This window comes from Macaca mulatta, chromosome 1 (genome assembly GCF_049350105.2).
Source record: "Macaca mulatta isolate MMU2019108-1 chromosome 1, T2T-MMU8v2.0, whole genome shotgun sequence".
Taxonomy (NCBI): Eukaryota; Metazoa; Chordata; class Mammalia; order Primates; family Cercopithecidae; genus Macaca; species Macaca mulatta.
Window position 1 is genome coordinate 200,491,529 of NC_133406.1, and position 18,470 is coordinate 200,509,998.

An 18,470-nucleotide genomic window follows, 5' to 3' on the forward strand; every position below is an offset into this window, starting at 1 on the left:
ATTTTATACAACAAACCATTTCTCTATCAGACTGTGATGTGAGACAAAACATGGATTTTATACAACAACGAGCGATGACCAGCTCAGTGGGTGGACCCAGAAGAAGCTCCAAAGCACTTCCCAAATCCAAACTTGCACCAAAAAACGGTCATGGTCACTGTTTGGTGGTCTGCTGCCAGTCTGATCCACTATAGCTTTCTGAATCCTGGCAAAACCATTACATTTGAGAAGTATGCACAGCAAATCGATGAGATGCACAGAAAACTGCAATGCCTGCAACCAGCATTGGTCAACAGAAAGGGCCCAATTATTCTCCAAGACAACACCCAACTGCACATCGCAAAACCAATGCTTCAAAAGTTGAACAAATTGGGCTATGAAGTTTTGCCTGATTTGCCATATTCATCTGACCTCTTGCCAACTGACTACCACTTCTTCAAGCATCTCGACAACTTTTTAAAGAGAAAACGTTTCCACAACTAGCTGGATGCAGAAAATGCTTTCCAAAAGTTTGCCAAATCCCGAAGCACAGAGTTTTACCCTACAGGAATAAACAAACTTATTTCTTGTTGGCACAAATGCATTCATTGTAATGGTTCCTCTTTTGATTAATAAAGATGTGTTTGAGCCTAGTTATAAAATTCATGGTCTAAAACCGCAATTACTTTTTTTTTTTTTTTTTTGAGACGGAGTCTTGCTCTGTAACCCGGGCTGGAGTGCAGTGGCCGGATCTCAGCTCACTGCAAGCTCCGCCTCCCGAGTTTAGGCCATTCTCCTGCCTCAGCCTCCGGAGTAGCTGGGACTACAGGCACCCGCCACCTCGCCCGGCTAGTTTTTTGTATTTTTAGTAGAGACGGGGTTTCACGGTGTTAGCCAGGATGGTCTCGATCTCCTGACCTCGTGATCCGCCCGTCTCGGCCTCCCAAAGTGCTGGGATTACAGGCTTGAGCCACCGCGCCCGGCCTAAACCGCAATTACTTTTGCACCGATCTAATAAATATTAATAGAAAAGCATAAGCCCATGCCTATTAGGAAACATACCAAAATACTGAAATGTTTATCACTAAATTCTAGAATTATGGATTTTTGTTTCCTTTTTTTCCCCAAGACTTTTAAAATAAGCATACCTACTTCTATAATTAAAGCAATTTTTATAAAGACTGGAAGAAGACATACCTTTTTTGCTTTTGAGACAGGGTCTCTCTCTGTCGCCCAGACTGTAATGCAATGGCATAATCATGGCTCACTGCAGCCTTGACCTCCTGAGCTCAATCAATCCTCCTGCCTCAGCCTCCTGGGTAGCTAGGACTACAGATACATACCACCATGCCCGGCTAATTTTTTGTAGAGACAGGGTCTTGCTACGTTGCCCAGGCTGGTCTCTAACTCCTGGGCTCAAGCAATTCTGCCTCGGAATCCCAAAGTGCTGGGATTACAGGTGTGAATCACCACAGCCAGCCCATACCTACATTTTTAACAGTACCTGAACTATGGCTGATTTTTATTTTCTTCTTTATATACTTCTTTGACTTCCAAATGTTCTACAATGTGCAGTGAGTTGAGTATAGTGATTAAGAGCATAGACTCTGGGTTCAAATCTTGGCTCTGCCATGTATTAGTTGTGTAAATTTAGAAAACTTTCTTCATTTCTTTAAGCTTTAGTTTCCTATTTATGAAGCGAGGCTATTATCTACCTTATTAGGTTAGATTATGGATTACATGAGAGATTCTAAGTGAAGCAATTAGTATGCTGTCTTATCTCTATACTACTACAATTATTTATATACATTTTTCAAAAAAGAAATGATAAATGTTTATTTCTCTTGAGAATCTGAAGTCTCTCACAAAAAACATGAATTTTCTATCTATTCATATATCTAATGAAAAGTACTTGGCAGTATGTTTAGTAGTAAAACTTTGACAAATAGAAGCTATTATTTATTTATTGCATTATTACATTTCTTTTCGGTTTGGTTGCCAGGAAGAGCCAAACATGTTTGTTTATTTTGTCTGTGTTACCCTTTGAAGTCCCATTCTTCTATCTCATTTCTGTCTTTTCTGATCTTAAATTTTTTTTTTTTTTTTTTTTTTTCTGAAACGGAGTCTCACTCTGTCACCCAGGCTGGTAGTGGCATGATCTCTACTCACTGCAGCCTCTGCCTCCCGGGTTCCAGCGATTCTCTTGCCTCAGCCTCCTGGGTAGCTGGGATTCCATGCACACGCCACCACACCCAGCTAATTTTTGTATTTTTAGTAGAGACGGGGTTTCATCAGGTTGGCCAGGCTGGTCTTGAACTCCTGACCTCAGGTGATCTGCCCACCTCGGCCTCCCAAAGTACTAGGATTACAGGCGTGAGCTACCATGCTTGGCCCTAATCCTAAATTTTTAAATTAATTTTAAAAATTTCTTAAATGCTATCTGAAGTTATTTATGAAAGTAAGCAGATTGTATGCACACAAACAAAAGTAAATTAATGTCTTACTATCTCCCACCAGTCCAAGTATCTCAAAGTGTGGTCCAAGGAATACACCAAAATCACCTAGGGGTACTTGTTAGAAGTAGATACTGGAAACACCTACTAAGTCAGAATCTCTGGGAATGAAGCCCAGGAATTGTGGGGAAAAGAAAGAGATCAGACTGTTACTGTGTCTATACAGAAAGAAGTAGATATAAGAGACTCAATTTTGTTCTGTATTTAAGATGCTGTTAATCTGGGACCCTACCCCCAACCTTGTCCTTGCAAGAGACATGTGCTGTGGTGACTCAAGGTTTAAAGGATTTGGGGCTGTGCAGGGTGTGCTTTGTTAAACAAGTGCCTGAAGGCAGTATGCTTGTGAAAAGTCATCACCATTCTCTTAATCTCAAGGACCCAGGGACCTCTGCCTAGGAAAGCTAGGTGTTGTCCAAGGTTTCTCCCCATGTGATAGTCTGAAATATGGCCTCGTGGGAAGGGAAAGACCTGATCGTCCCCCAGTCTGACACCCATGAAGGGTCTGTGCTGAGGAGGATTAGTATAAGAGGAAAGAAGGCCTCTTGGCAGTTGAGATAGAGAAAAGCATCTGTCTCCTGCCCGTTCCTGGGCAATGGAACATCTCGGTGTAAAACCCGACTGTATGTTCTGTTTACTGAGAAAGGAGAAAACCGCCTTAGGGCTGAAGGTGGGCCGTGCTACCGGCAATGCTGCTCTTTATGCACTAAAAAGGTTTATGGAGGTGTTTACATATGTATATCAAGTCACAGCACTTTTCCTTAAACTTATTCATGTCACAGAGATCTTTATTCATATGTCTTACTGCTGACCTTCTCCCTACGATGATCCTATTATCCTGCCACTTCCCTTTTTCTAAGATGGTAAAATCAATAAATACTGAGGGAACTCAGAGACCGGTGCTGGCGTGGGTCCTCTGTATGCTCAGCGGCGGTCCCCTGGGCCCACTTTTTCTTTCTCTATACTTTGTCTCTGTGTCTCACTTCTTTTCTCAAGTCTCTTGTTCCACCTAACGAGAAACGCCCACAGGTGTGGAGGGGCAGGCCACCCCTTCAAGGAATCTGTCTTTTAACAAACTCTCGAGGGACTTTTATACTTACTAAAGTTTAAGTATCCCTGTACTGGCCAGGTGCGGTGGCTCACGCCTGTAATCCCAGCACTTTGGGAGGCCGACGCGGGTAGATCACGAGGTCAGGAGATCGAGACCATCCTGGCTGACACAGTGAAACCCCGTCTCTACTGAAAATACAAAAAATTAGCCGGGCGTGGTGGTGGGTGCCTGTAGTCCCAGTTACTCGGGAGGCTGAGGCAGGAGAATGGCCTGAACCCGGGAGGCAGAGCTTGCAGTGAGCCAAGATCGCACCACTGCACTCCAGCCTGGGCGACAGCAAAACTCCATCTCAAAAACAAAAAAGAATCCCTGTACTGTAACATAAGCTTTTTATATCGCTGTGCCTGGCATGTAGTATACAGTCACATACCACATAATAACATTTCGGTCCACAGACTACATACAGGACAGTGGTCCCACAAAATTATAATGAAGCTGAAAAATTCCTATCACCTAGTGACCTCATAGCCACCGTAATGTTGTAGCAGAGCACACTATCTTTTCTATGTTTAGATACACAAATGCTAATCATCATGCTAAAATTGCCTACAGTACTCAGTACAGTAACATGCTAGATAGGTTTGTAATCTAGAAGCAAGAGGCTATAGCATACAACCTAGGTGTGCAGTAGGTAATACCATCTAGGTTTGCATGAGTATACTCTTGGTGTTTGCATGACAATGAAAAGCCTAATGATGCATTTCTCAGAACATATTGCCATCATTAAGCGATGCATGACTGTATATTCAATGATGCTTATTTACTGAATGGATTAATGATATCACTTGAGGTATGAAGTAATGTATTTGAGAACTCCAAAAATCAAAACATTCTACAAAAATGTAAGGCATTGCCATTTTTTCTTTAAAATGCTTCCTCTTAACCTCTTAGCAGCATTTAACATAGTTGACCACTTTCTCCTTAAAACACAATCTTCTCCCGGCTTTTGAGACACCAGTTTCTTCTGGTTTTCTTCCCACCTCAAGGGCCTCTCCTCCTTATCCTCCCTCCTGGCTGTTTCTCTGCTGACTCTGACCCTGGTCCCCTTCTCGTAAGTGCCCTCATTGATGGCATTAAACACCATCTATGTGCCAGATACTTCCAAATCTGTATTTTTAGTGCTGACCTCACCCTAAAACTCCAGACTCATACATACAGCTACCTATTTGACATCTCCACAGTGATGTCTATAGACCTATTTGTTGTTTGTATTCTTGTGTGTAGTCTTTTTTCCTGTCCAAAATTAGAATCTCCTTTCAGAGTTTAGGGAGTGTCACACCACGTGAGAGGCTGCTTCTCATTTGAGAAATCTAAAAGACCAGATATTTGTTTCTCCAGCACTCCGAGCAGCTAGCCCCATGCCCTGGCTTAGTCAATCAGATGCACCCCTTAGGGACTCTGAATAGTTAGCTAATTACACAAGAAAGCAAAGCAGTAAGGAATTAATTCTGCAGGTGCTAGTGGCTGAATCCGGTGTTCTGAAGTAGCCACAGCAGTGTCCTCACCAGATAGGCTCCGCAATATGATCATACATTCCTAGCCTTCCTATGTAACAGCCCATTTTCTGAACTTCGTAAACTTAATTTTCCCCCAGACTTTGTGAGATATCAAATATTGTTTCTGGTTTTTTTTTGTTTGTTTGTTTTTTATTTTTGAAACAGGGTCTCACTCTTTTGCCCAGGCTGGAGTGCAGTGGTGTGATCTCGGCTCACTGCAACCTCCATCTCCCAGATTCAAGCGATCCTCCTGCCTCAGCCTCCCAAGTAGCTAGAACTACAGGTGTGCACCACCATGCCCGGCTAATTTTTGTATTTTTAGTAGAGATAGGGTTTCACCATGTTGGCCAGGCTGGTCTCGAACTCTTGACCTCAGGTAATCCACCTGCCTCAGCTTCTCAAAATTCTGGAATTACAGGTGTGAGCCACCACACCTGGCCAAATACTGTTCTTTTTTTTGAGACAGAGTCTTGCTCTGTCACCCAGGCTGGAGTGCAGTGGCACAATCTTGACTCACTGCAACCTCTGCCTCCCGGGTTCAAGCAATTCTCCTGCCTCAGCCTCCCAAGTAGCTGGGACTACAGGCGCCCGCCACCATGCCCAGCTAACTTTTTTTTTTAGTAGAGACAGGGTTTCACCATGTTGGCCAGGCTTGTCTCGAACTTCTGACCTCAAGTGATCCGCCCGCCTCAGCCTCCCCAAGTGCTGGGATTACAAGCATGAGCCACCGCGCCTGGCCCAAATATTGCTTCAATAAGCAGTTTTTCTGCTTAAATCAGCCACAGTTGGTTTCTATTGCTTACAGAACTCTAATACAATGTTTAATAGGTTTCTCAATATGTAATATAACCATTAGAAGTCTTAATTCCCCAGAAACCTACTAGTCTCCCAGTTTTTCCCATCTCAGTAAACTACCACATATCCAACTGCTCAGGTCAAAAGTCCTAGGCCATTATCTTTGATGTCACTCTTTCCTTTATTCTCCCAATGCAATCAATTAGAAAATTCAATCAACTCTAGCCCTAAAACTTGTCCCAAATATATCCACTTCTCTCCATTAGTTACTATTATCCTAGTCTAAGCTACCATTATGTCCTACCTAGACTCTTGCCTCTCTGTACATATATTCTCCATACAGTAGCCCAGGATATTTTAAAAATACAAAGCAGACCATGTCACTTCCGTGTCTAAGCCTCCAAAGGCTCTTCCCACTGAACTTAAAATCCAAACTCCTTACCCTGACTTACAAAGGCCTATGTAGTCTGATTCTTGCCTATGTCTCAGATTTCATCTCCTAACACTCTCCTGCTATGGTGCAGCCACACTGGACTTCTTTATGGTCCCTGAACATCTTCCCATTGACGTCAAGTGGGTAGCTCCTCCGTTTAGGTCTCAGCTTAATCTGATGACCCAATCTACAGTATCAACTTATCAGACCAAACTAGTTTAATTCTCTGCATAGCACTTGCTATCTGATAATATTTTGAGAGCAAGATTCCTGGCTTTTCACTACAATCTCCCTACCAATTTACAAATACGTAATATGTGTTGTTATTGTCGGCAACAACATTCATTCATTCGAAATATTTTTGAGAATTGTTACTATTGTTAACAATAAAAACATACATTATAGATGAGTAAATTGCTGTTTAGCAAAGCTAAGTTGTCCAAAGTCACACAAGTAGTTTGTCTCGAACTTCTGACCTCCCACCTCAGCCTCCCCAGTAGATGGGATTACAGGCTGGAGCCACTAAACCCAGCACTGGTAATCTGTGATAGAACTATGATTCGAACCCAAGCCTTTTGACCCTGAAGCCTGACGTCTGAAATGCTGCCCCCAACCTACTCAAATCTTGACTTCCCATTAACACCCAGCTCAGGTCATAACCCTCCATAAAGCCTTCCCTGACTATTTTATCTAAAATGAAAATAGCTCTCATACTCTGGATGTTGTAGGGGGGGGAAAGATAAAAAGAAAATATCACTGATATATTTCACATATTCTATTGACTACCTCCACTGTCAATAGCATTAGCTATTATTTCACATTATCTGATTATAACTTAAGGGATCAGCAACTTAGGTTGCTCCTTTAGTAAAAGCCACTTAGAGACTATTCTGTTGTACTGATTAGTGATTAAATTTTTAGTTTAATATTACCTTAAAAAAAACCCCAAAAAAACAGTAGTTATTTCAGAGGCTAAAGAAGTAAGTATGAACTGGCTTACTCTTCTACCATTTATCCACAGACTTTTAAGCTACTCCAATTGTGGCTTTAGTTGGGCTATATATCCTCAGGAACCACTAAATGTCTGAAATTTCTAAGTTCTTCCAGTTGCTGTTGATTTATTCTTTTCAGTTGTGACCATCTCTATTTTCCTCTAACCCTGTGATTGCTTCTCAGTTTCTAGTCCTTCATCTAACATAGCTGCTTCTCACTGGTAATATTTTATTTTAGAGCAGGGATCAGCAAACTGCAACTCACAGGCCAAATCCAGTCTGCCATTTATTTTCATAAAGTTTTACAGGAACACAGCCATGCTCATTTGTTTAGTATTGTCTACGACTGCTTTTGCGCTATAATAGTAGCATTGAATAGTTGCAACAGAGAACAAGTGGCCCACAAAGCCTAAAATATTTACTATCTAGCCCTTTACAAAAAACATTTGTGAAACCATAGCTTAGAGGAAACACAACTGAAACCCAGAAGGGTGAAGTTACTTGTCCAAGATCCCATAACGGCAAGTGGCAGGGGCAGAACTATTACATTCATTATATGGACCTTATAAATTCTCAAAGTCATAGAACCTTACAACAGTTTCTCTCTACATCTCCGTAGGCTTCTTTGAGACTTTGGTAGTTGACTACCAAAGTCTCAAAGAAAGTAATAGACTGGGTGTTAATGGAAATAGACTGGGTGTTAATGAGTAGCAGTCAAGAGACCACTTAAATCTCAAAAGCAATCATCAAAAAAGCAGAGTATAACGAATCTGCAGTACTCGATGGTACTGTAGTCTTTGGTAATCAATCTTCAGGTGAGTCCTCCAGAACACTGGATATTTTGTTGGAGGAGACAAGGTCAATAACACTGGCTTTGTTTAAGAGCCTCCAAACTAATACTAAACAGAATCTGACTATTCAAGAGTTCAACTTAATTACCTGAAAGAACCAGGCAGATAACAGAAGTGAATAAATCAGTCTAACATATAACATAATATAATAGAGAGTGAAAAAACCTTGGCCAAAAACTCAAAACAATACTGTAAAACCAAACAAACATAGCTGCAGACAAGAGCAGGATTTGGCATCAAGCCACCAGTTTCTACCCCTGGCCTATGTTATCGATTTCTGTAAATCTTAAAAAGCCAAAAGGTAAACTCCTAGCCTTTAAATAACAAAGTTTAAAAAGAAAAAAACCAAAAACTGATTTATTCTTTTATTAAAATTTTAAGAATAAATCATCAAATAAAACAAACCACTTGAATAAAACCTTCTTATCCCCAGGTAGCCTTACCTTCCACAACATACACCTTCGTCAAAGGAAAGTCAATACTCTTCGCCATCACTTCAATTTCTTCTTTAAGCTTTCCCTCAGGCAGAGGTGTGAATTTGTCAAATAAAGGGGCAATATAATCAGCATAGATTGTGACAAGAACCTGAAAAGCAAATGTCAGAACAACATATAAACATGTTCTTAAAGAAAAACCATTCTTTATTATACAGATTAAATTATATTAAAACAATTATGTTGACCTCAAACTTGAGAACAAGGAACTTACTTGCTCTGGTATTCCCAGGCCCAAATAGTACCAGATAGTAAGAGCATAATATCTGTCTGATGAATTAAATTGAAATGAGTAGTCTGGTAACCGAGTAAACCCATGAATTTTATTTTAGAGGATAATGCTACTAACAGTGATTAAGATCTCTAGGTGGTAATAAGTATAGTCCTTTCAAAACTATCTTGGGGATTTCTGATGCTTCATGAGCCAATCATAACACGCAGTTCTGCCTTTGAGTGTAATCACAATAGACCTGAAGTCTTTCCTAAAAAAGAATTCGTAGAACTTGATTGTATGCTGTTACTTGGTTGGCTTATCAGCTAAAATTAATTACCTGTAGTTCATAATCGTACATTGTGGTTGAAAAAGCACTTCCTTAAGCATTTTTAGAGCATTTTCTCTGCTCTTTTTCCTCTTACTTTAATTTGCCATACAATTGATACCTGTAAATCCAACTACCGCCCATTTTCTGATCTTGATCCCATCAGTGGAAAATGAAACAATGGGCATTATGTAATTCAGACTAAAATAAACCTCAGCTGGGGCGTGGTATAACACACCTGTAGTCCCAGCTACTCGGGAGGCTGAGGCAGGAGGATTGTTTGAGCCCAGGAGTTCAAGGCTGTAGTGCACTATGATCATGCCTGTGAAATAGCCACTGTACTCCAGCCTGGGCAACATAGGGAGGCCCTGTCTTTTTTTTTTTTTTTTTTTTTTTTGAGACAGAGTCTTGCTCTGTTGCCCAGGCTGGGGTGCAGTGGCCGGATCTCAGCTCACTGCAAGCTCCGCCTCCCGGGTCTACGCCATTCTCCTGCCTCAGCCTCCCGAGTAGCTGGGACTACAGGCGCCCACCACCTCGCCCGGCTAGTTTTTTTTGTATTTTTTAGTAGAGACGGGGTTTCACCGTGTTAGCCAGGATGGTCTCGATCTCCTGACCTCGTGATCCGCCCGTCTCGGCCTCCCAAAGTGCTGGGATTACAGGCTTGAGCCACCGCGCCCGGCCGGCCCTGTCTTAAACTAAACTAAACTAAACTAAACTAAAATAAACTAAACTAAAATAAACCTCATCATCAGTGGAGTTGAAGAGCTGATAGATGATAATTTCTGGGTGTACTGAACAGACCATTCTGGTCTTTTTCATTTGAGTTTTTAAAAAGTTATTATTTGTAGAGACACAGTCTCACTGTGTTACCTAGGCTGGTCTTAAACTCTTGGGCTTAAGTAATCCTCGCACCTTGGCTTCCCAAAGTGCTGGGGTTACAGGCATAAGACACTGTGCCTGGCCCTGAACAGACCATTCTGACTGTGTTGCAGTGTTTGTGTTGTGAAGCACTTGAGAGTATGGAAAGAGAAGAGGAATAGGAGATGTGAGGGAGGGAAGGGGGAAAAGAGTGAGAGGGAAAAGGAAAGGAGAAGAAGAGAGGCAGGAATAGGTGGCAGTTGGGGAGACAAGGGAAGACAAAGGAGAAGGAAAGGAAGAAGAATGCGTAAAAGATAGAAGGGGAAGGGGAAGTAGATGGGGCAAAGAAGGCAGAGAGTGTCTAACGGGGAAGGGAAAGGCAGGGGAAGGGAAGCAGAAGAAAGCCAGTTAAATATATGTTTTCTTTCTCTTGTCCCTCTTAAATCTCATTTCTCTTCAAAATAACCATGATTTTAGGCAGTGGAGGTCAGTCAGGAGTCATTAAATTATCATACTTAGTCATTCTGGTGGCAACTCACAAATGCACAACCCAAAACCGCCTGACAACGGAATCATTAAAAGTGACTAACAACTAGTTTCTATGACCTGTAAGAGTTAGCATAAGGAGAAGGAAATTTATGGTCAGTCAATACTCCTGTTTCTATAATCAAAAGCAGAAACCAAAGGGGAAATGTATATAAGCACCTATTTATATTTCAGCTGCTTCTTAAGAACTATTTACATGCCAATGAAGATTACAGTAATCTCACCAAGGAACTTTTGTAAAGAAAATGAAATAAAGATTTTACTCACCAGAGACACAACTAATGTAAACAGCCAGGCATAAATAAAAAAATAGTCACCCCCAATTTTAATAATGTAAAGTAGAAGTGAAGACACAGGCAACAAAATACACTGAGTCACAACAAATTTCTTGATTGCATCTTTCATGAAGAACCCCAAAGTCTGCAAAAAGAAAACATTACCACAAGAAACTGAGAAACTGGTTTTGCTTTTTAAATAACTAATAAATAACTACAAAGGATACATTATTAAAGCAATTTTTTAAATTAACATGCAGTGAAACTATATTATATGACATTAGACAGCTTAAGACAATGAGTAAATGTCCTGCATCTTACAGGTGAAAATTCATTTAAACATTATTAACTGAGGACGAGTGCAGTGCCTCACGACTATAATTCCACCACTTTGGGAGGCCTAGATGGGAGGATTGCTTGAGTCCAGTAGTTCCAGACCAGCCTGGGCAACATAGTGAGACCCTGTCACTAAAAATTAAAAAAAAAAAAAAAAAATTAACCCAGTGTAGTGTAATTCATCTATAGTCCCAGATACTAGGGAGGCTGAGGTGGGAGGATTGCTTGAGTCTGGAAGGTTGTGGCTACAGTGAGCCATGATCCTGCCACTGCACTCCAGCCTAGGCGACAGAACGAGACCCTGTCACAAACAAACAAATGATTATCAGTAGCTGAAAAACAACAGACATTAGTGCTAAGAGTTTATAACATAAATTTCTTTTTTTTTTTTTTTTAAGAGACAGGGTCTGGCTCTGTTGCCCAGGTTGGAGTACAGTGGCACAATGATGGCTCACCGTAGCCTCAACCTCCTGGGCTCAAGTAATCCTTCTGCTTTAGCCTCCCAAGTAGCTGGGACTACAGGTGCATGCCACCACAACTGGCTAACTTTTAGAATTTTTTTGTAGAGATGAAGTCTCACTATACTGCCCAAGCTGGTCTTGAACTCCTGAGCTCAAGTGATCCTCCCGCCTTAGCCTCCCCAAAGTGTTGGGATTACAGGTGTGAGCCACTCTACCCAGTCGAGGCTTTCTTTTTTTTTTTTTTGAGATGGAGTCTTGCTCTGTCACCCAGGCTGGAGTACAGTGGCGAGATCTCAGCTCACTGCAAGCTCCGCCTCCCGGGTTCACACCATTCTCCTGCCTCAGCCTCCTGAGTAGCTGGGACTACAGGCGCCCGCCACCATGCCCAGATAATTTTTTGTATTTTCAGTAGAGACGGGGTTTCACGGGGTTAGCCAGGATGGCCTCAATCTCCTGACCTTGTGATCCGCCCGCCTTGGCCTCCCAAAGTGCTGGGATTACAGGCATGAGCCACTGCACCCGGCCTAAGTTTTTTTTCTTTTTATTTTTTTTAATCAACGTTGACCAGGTTGGCCTTGAACATGTAGCCTCGCCTCCCTGAGTGCCAGGGCAACTGGCCTGAGCCACCGTGGCTCCCAAGACTTTCAGCTATGATCTTTACCATATCTGCAGTTCCGTTTTTTCTCAATTCATACTCTGAAATAGTAAATTATGTTTAAATTATAAACAGTACAGGATAAAAGCACAGAAGTTTTTCACATTTAAAAGAGAACATTTGTTATTCTTTACTATACCTGTTGATTGAAACCATGTTTTTCTTCTATCACAAAAGTATTATAAAGACTCCATGGCAAACCAGTCAATGCACTGAAAAGTGTAGCCAACAGCAGAAACACCAGGGACTGAGTGATCTAAGCAAAAGAAAAAACAAAAATCTAGTTTTTATGAACTACTAGCAAACAAATCAACAAGTATTTGCTGAGCACTTACTACATCCTAAGCAATATGCTTGATTCTACGGATAATACAAGCTCTGAAACATCATCCCTGCCTTCAAAAAAGTTTACTTTTGAGAGAAGTAAACGAGAAACAAAACAAATCCTTTTCTACTACACAGGCACTATATGAAATGTACCTTAAATCATATAGACAAATCCCTAAGATAAAGAGCCTGGATTCTTGGCTTACCACATGGAAGAAAGTCACCTGATAACTAAAAATACTCACACTGGACTATTATGTGATTGAGAAATAAACCATTGCAAATAAGCCTGTGATATTCTGGGATTTGTTATCATAACTAATGTTATGCCAATACAGCATGGGTAACCAAGGACTATGCAGACAGAGAGGCAAATCTAACATTGGCAGAAGCCAAAAAATTAACTTTAGTAGAAAGCCTGCCAAGCCAAAAGAAATACCATGACAAATATATGCTAATAATCACATACCTCGTATTCTGGTCCAAAGCCAGCATAACCACAGAACCGTCCAGAAAGCCTCCAGAGATAAGGTATTCCTCCAAAGAGAAGAATAAGCTATAAAACAAAGCATACTTTGATCACAGTTGAACAGTACTAGAAACTATCATATGAGAAAGCATGGTATAAAGAAAGAAAGTACAAAATAATAATCTATTAAAAAAAAAAAGAGGCCAGTACCGTGGCTCATGCCTGTAATCCCAGCACTTTGGGAGACTGAGGCAGGAGGATGGCTTGAGGCCAGCAATTCAAGACCAGCCTGGGCACCAAGGTGAGTTGAGACCCCATCTCTACAAAAAATTTAAAAATTAGCTGGGCCTGATAGTACCTGTAGACCCAGCTACTTGGGGGGCTGAGGTGAGAGGATTGCCTGAGCCTAGGAAGTCAAGGCTGCAGTGAGCCGTGATCGTGACACTGCACTCCAGCAAGGCAATAAAGTGAGACCCTGTCTCAAATAAAATAAAATAAAATAATAAAATAAAATAAAGTAGCAAAATAAAATTAATTTTTTAAAAAATAGACCTATTTAACATTTAGCATAATTTATGCATGTAGATGAGTACAAACCACTGAGAGACTAAATTTAGGCAGTTAAAATAACATTTTTGTCTGTACACTATATACGGATGAATTGTATGGTACATTAATTACCTCAATAAAGCTTTTCTAAAACAAAACAAAACAAAAACACACTTCTGTCAAAAGACCACAACAAAATCACAAACTAAACTTGGAAAGGTTAAACAGCCGGGTGTGGAAGCATATGCCTGTAATCCCAGCATTTCGGGAGGCCAAGGCAGGCAGATTGCTTGTGTTCAGGAATTTGAGACCCAGCCTGGACAACATGGTGAAACCTGTCTCTACAAAAAATACAAAAATGAGCCGATTATGGTGGCATGATTCTGTGGTCCTAGCTACTTGGGGGAGCTGAGGTAGGAGGATTGCTTGAGCCTGGGAGGTCAAGGCTGCAGTGAGCCAGGATCATGCCTGCACTCCAGCCTGGGTGACAGAATGAGACCCTGTCTCAAAAACAAACAACAACAACAACAACAACAACGAAGTTCGAAATCCAAAAGCTAATGAGTGATAGAAATGGAATTTGAACCATGTTAATATGGCTCCATAATTGTCTTTTCTGTGAAAGAAAATAGTCCTCTTCCATCAGGACAAAGCACAGAAGTAGAGAGTCATGTCCACTTACTGAACTGGGGAACAGAATGGGATTATCTGTGTCTTTGCTGGGTCAGGAAGAGGCGAGGTAGGGGCCAGACTTTCACAGAAGTCTCTTCCTCAGCACCACCCTTTGTCTTGGTCTTGGGCAGATAAAGTGAACACAGACATTCACTAAATAACCAGGACATTAGGAGCTAGGAAGCAGCTCAAAATTTGAAAAGAATGCATGTTTAAGAAATTCTACTGCCTGAAACACATACAACTTTGTGGGACTCATTTGTCAAGAGGAATCAATTTATTTTTTCTCTCTACAGGACAGGACCTTAGGAGCACAATGATCAATCACATTCCTTGACTGGAAGCACAATATTCCCATTGGTTCAGACATAGTTCCTCATGGTTTCAGGGGTTTTGGTACTATCGTATTTCATGGGTATCCTTCCAATCTAATTCCCATTTTCATATATGTATCTACAAATAATATAGTGATTTATGTATGCTTTTAAAGAACGTATATAAATGACATCATATTGTACTTATCAGTCTATGATTTGCTTTTATACTCTAAATTTTCTTAGATCCATCCATGGTAGACTTCAACTTTATTTGGTATTATCAGGATATTTCCTAAAGTGTTTATAACAAATTACACTCCCATCAGCAGTACTTGAGTGTTTCTGTTTTCCCACAATCTCACCCACACTTTACTCATCTTTTAGACTGTTAGCAGTACATTGGGTTGGTTTAATATCATGGGTCTCAAATATGGTCTCTGGACAGTAGCAACAGCATCTGGGAATTTCACAGCAATGCAAAGTCTCAGGCCCTACCCCAGATGTACCAAATCAGAAGCTGGAAGTGGGACCCAGCAGTTTCTAGGTAAACCTGATGTATACTAAAGTTTGAAAATCATTGCGTTAATAAATTGTTTTCTTTTTTTAAGAGACAGAGTCTCACTCTGTCACTCAGGCTGGGGAGCAGTGTTACGACCATAGCTTACTGTATTTTTTAACTCCTGGGTTCAAAGGCTCTTCCCATGTCAGCCTCCCAAGTAGCCAGGACTATAGGTATGAGCCACCATACTTGGCTAATTTTAATTTTTTGTACAGATAGAGTATCTCTATGTTGCCCAGGCTGGCCTCAAGCAGTCCTCTCACTGTGGCCTCCCAAAGTGCTGGGACTATAGGCGTGAGCTACTGCACTCAGCCCCAATAAACTGCTTTTCAAAAGGCTCCCCTAACACTACCTCCAAGTATTTCCACTTTACTACAACTAACTCAACCTTAGACATAAACCTTGTTTTCCCAAAAGACACCACTGTCTGACATATGCCCTAGTTGTTGAAGTAATTGACCTGGGATGGTATTTCTTTCAGCCAATTCCCAATACTAATAAATAATGTATAATTGGCCGGGCACGGTGGCTCACGCCTATAATCCCAGCACTTTGGGAGGCCGAGACGGGTGGATCATGAGGTCAGGAGATCGAGACCATCCTGACTAACAAAGTGAAACCCCATCTCTACTAAAAATACAAAATATTAGCCGGGCGTGATGGCAGGCGCCTGTAGTCCCAGCTACTCAGGAGGCTGAGGCAGGAGAATGGTGTGAACCCAGGAGGTGGAGCTTGCAGTGAGCCGAGATCGCACCACTGCACTCCAGCCTGGGCAACAGAGCGAGACTCTGTCTCAAAAAAAAAAATTAAATAATAATAATAATGTATAATTAAGGACTTATAATGCTTTTAGTAAAGGCTAGAGCAACTATTACTAAAAGTCCAGTATTTAAATGAGCATTAAGGATAGTTTTAATGTGAATTTTGAATGATCTATAAATGCATTTGAAAATCGATACTGCAAACCTTGTTTAGTTTCTTCTGGGGACTGAAAAACAAAGCATGGTGAACTGTACAATGTCTCTATGTTGATAATTTCACTAAGTATGCTCCCAGGGTTGTTCTATGGCAAAATTAATGATCCCAGAAAAAATAATTCCAGTGCTTTGACATATATTATTTCACTACTTTTTTTTTTTTTTTTTTTTGAGACAGGATCTTACTCTGTCACCAGGTGGGGGTACAGTGGTGTGATCACAGCTCACTGCAGCCTCGACCTCCTGGGCTCCAGTAACCCTCCCACCTCAGCCTCCAGGGAGCTGGAACTGCAGGTGCACATCACCACACTCAGCTGATTTTTTAAAAAATTTTTTTGCAGAGATGGGGTATCACTATGTTTCCCAGGCTGGTCTCCAACTCCTGGGCTCAAGTGATCCTCCCACCTGAGCCTCTCAAAATGCTATGATTACAGGATTGAGTCATCATGCCTGGCTTCACCACTACAGTCTTGAAAAGCAGGCAGGGAAAAGGGTATAATCATCTCTATTTAATAGATGAGGCAACCGAAAGTCTTTAACTGAAAGGTTACTTTAACTGAGAGGTTAAAGTAACTTAGCCAAAGAAACCCAATGACTAAGTAATTCCTATGCATTGAGCTTCATTTACATTACCCCACTCACTTAGTCCTTGCCACAAACCATACAAGGTATGGCTTAACATCCACACACTTCTCATTTTATTTTCGTTTATTTTTGAGATGGAGTCTCGCTCTATCACCCACGCTGGAGTACAGTGGTACAATCTCAGCTCACTGCAACCTCCACCTCCTGGGTTCAAGCAATTCTCGTGTCTCAGCCTGCTGAGTAGCTGGGATTACAGGCACGTGCCAAAAGGCCAGGTTAATTTTTGTATTTTTAGTAGAGACAGGGTTTTGCCATGTTGGTCAGGCTGGTCTCAAACTCCTGACCTCAGGTGATCCGCCCCACCTCGGCCTCTCAAAGTGCTGGGAATACAGGCGTGAGCCACTGTACCCAGCCCACTTCTTATTTTAAGGATGAGAAAACTTAGGCTCAAGAAGGTGAAACTGCTCACATAGAAACATGCAAAAATTACAGAAGCAACAATTTAAACTTTTCAACTCTGCCCTACTCTGCTTCCCAACCACTCCATTTCTTCAATGAGCCCTTTATTGGTATCTGTGAGATACTAGAGAAAGTGTCTCAGAGAGGCTGAACATTTTCTGTCTGGATGCAATGTCATATTTATGTGAACAGTGGCAACTATAACTGGCCACACAAGGACTCTATTTAGGTTCTATCAAGTAGAAAGTACTATGGCAAAAAAAAAAAAAAAAAAAAAGTCGAAACTAATCTTCTCACTTGATCTCTGTGATCAAAACATACAAACCTATTAATTTTAATCAAATAGAAATTAATGAACTTGTTTCCAAACAAAACAAGGTTTCAAAGTTACCCAAAATACTCTTCCTGCCAAGCGTAAATGCAGCCACAAAATCCCCAGAGATAAATTTAGCACATTCATGTTGCAGTCTTCAGAGTTTCAAGAATGGTTTTTTCAATGTCATTTTAAAGACTCAGAAGAACAGAGTTTGAAACCCAGTTATACTACTTATTAGCATGTCCCCTGGCCATTAAACATGCAAGCCCTTTAATTTATCCAAGCCTTTGCTTCCTCATCCATAAAAAGGGAATAATAATGCCTATCCTTTCTACTTCACTGTTGTAAACATCAAATAATAAATATAAAAACTATGTATGAAGTGAAAATCATGACAACTATTACTGTTCCCAACCTTAGCCCATCAGTACTGCTTCTAGTTTGAGCCACAGTACATTACAAAGCTCTCACTTTATATACGTATTCTCCCTATTTCTGTTATCTCCTAGAACAAATAGTCACCAACCATAATTACCAAGCTACTGTCTATCTTTTCTGGCACTATTTACCAGGGACAACCAAGGAGATTGAAAATGCTTTTCCTATCATTTTACTATGGCCCTGTAGGGGGTAAAGTCAAAGGACTTCCAAGAAGCAAACATCAGAAAGAGAATAGTGTCTATCTCATCTAATTGCCTTGTCATCATTAAACAGAGAATTCAGACCTTTCAGAGATGAAGAAAAATATGGGAGCTATTAATCAGTATAGAACAAGAACTCTCAGTATTACTTCTTCAGGTAGTGTTGTAAGCTGTTCAACAATTCCTCTGAAACTGGTGAAACAGAAGGGGAAATGTCAGTTGACAAAACAGCAAAACTCAGCTGTCAGACATCGATTGCAGAAAGGAG

General features: G+C 41.0%; 1 protein-coding gene across 2 annotated transcripts in view; it reads right to left on the minus strand.

Annotated features, from left to right (window-relative positions):
* Positions 1-18,470, minus strand: part of ZMPSTE24 (zinc metallopeptidase STE24) — a 46,336-nt gene that overhangs the window by 23,037 nt on the left and 4,829 nt on the right. For both annotated transcript variants that reach the window (XM_078001063.1, NM_001257446.1), the window contains 4 exon segments: positions 13,128-13,214; positions 12,471-12,587; positions 10,872-11,024; positions 8,611-8,752 (listed from right to left, as the gene is read on the minus strand). In XM_078001063.1, the coding sequence (XP_077857189.1) occupies positions 8,611-8,752; positions 10,872-11,024; positions 12,471-12,587; positions 13,128-13,214 (499 nt within the window).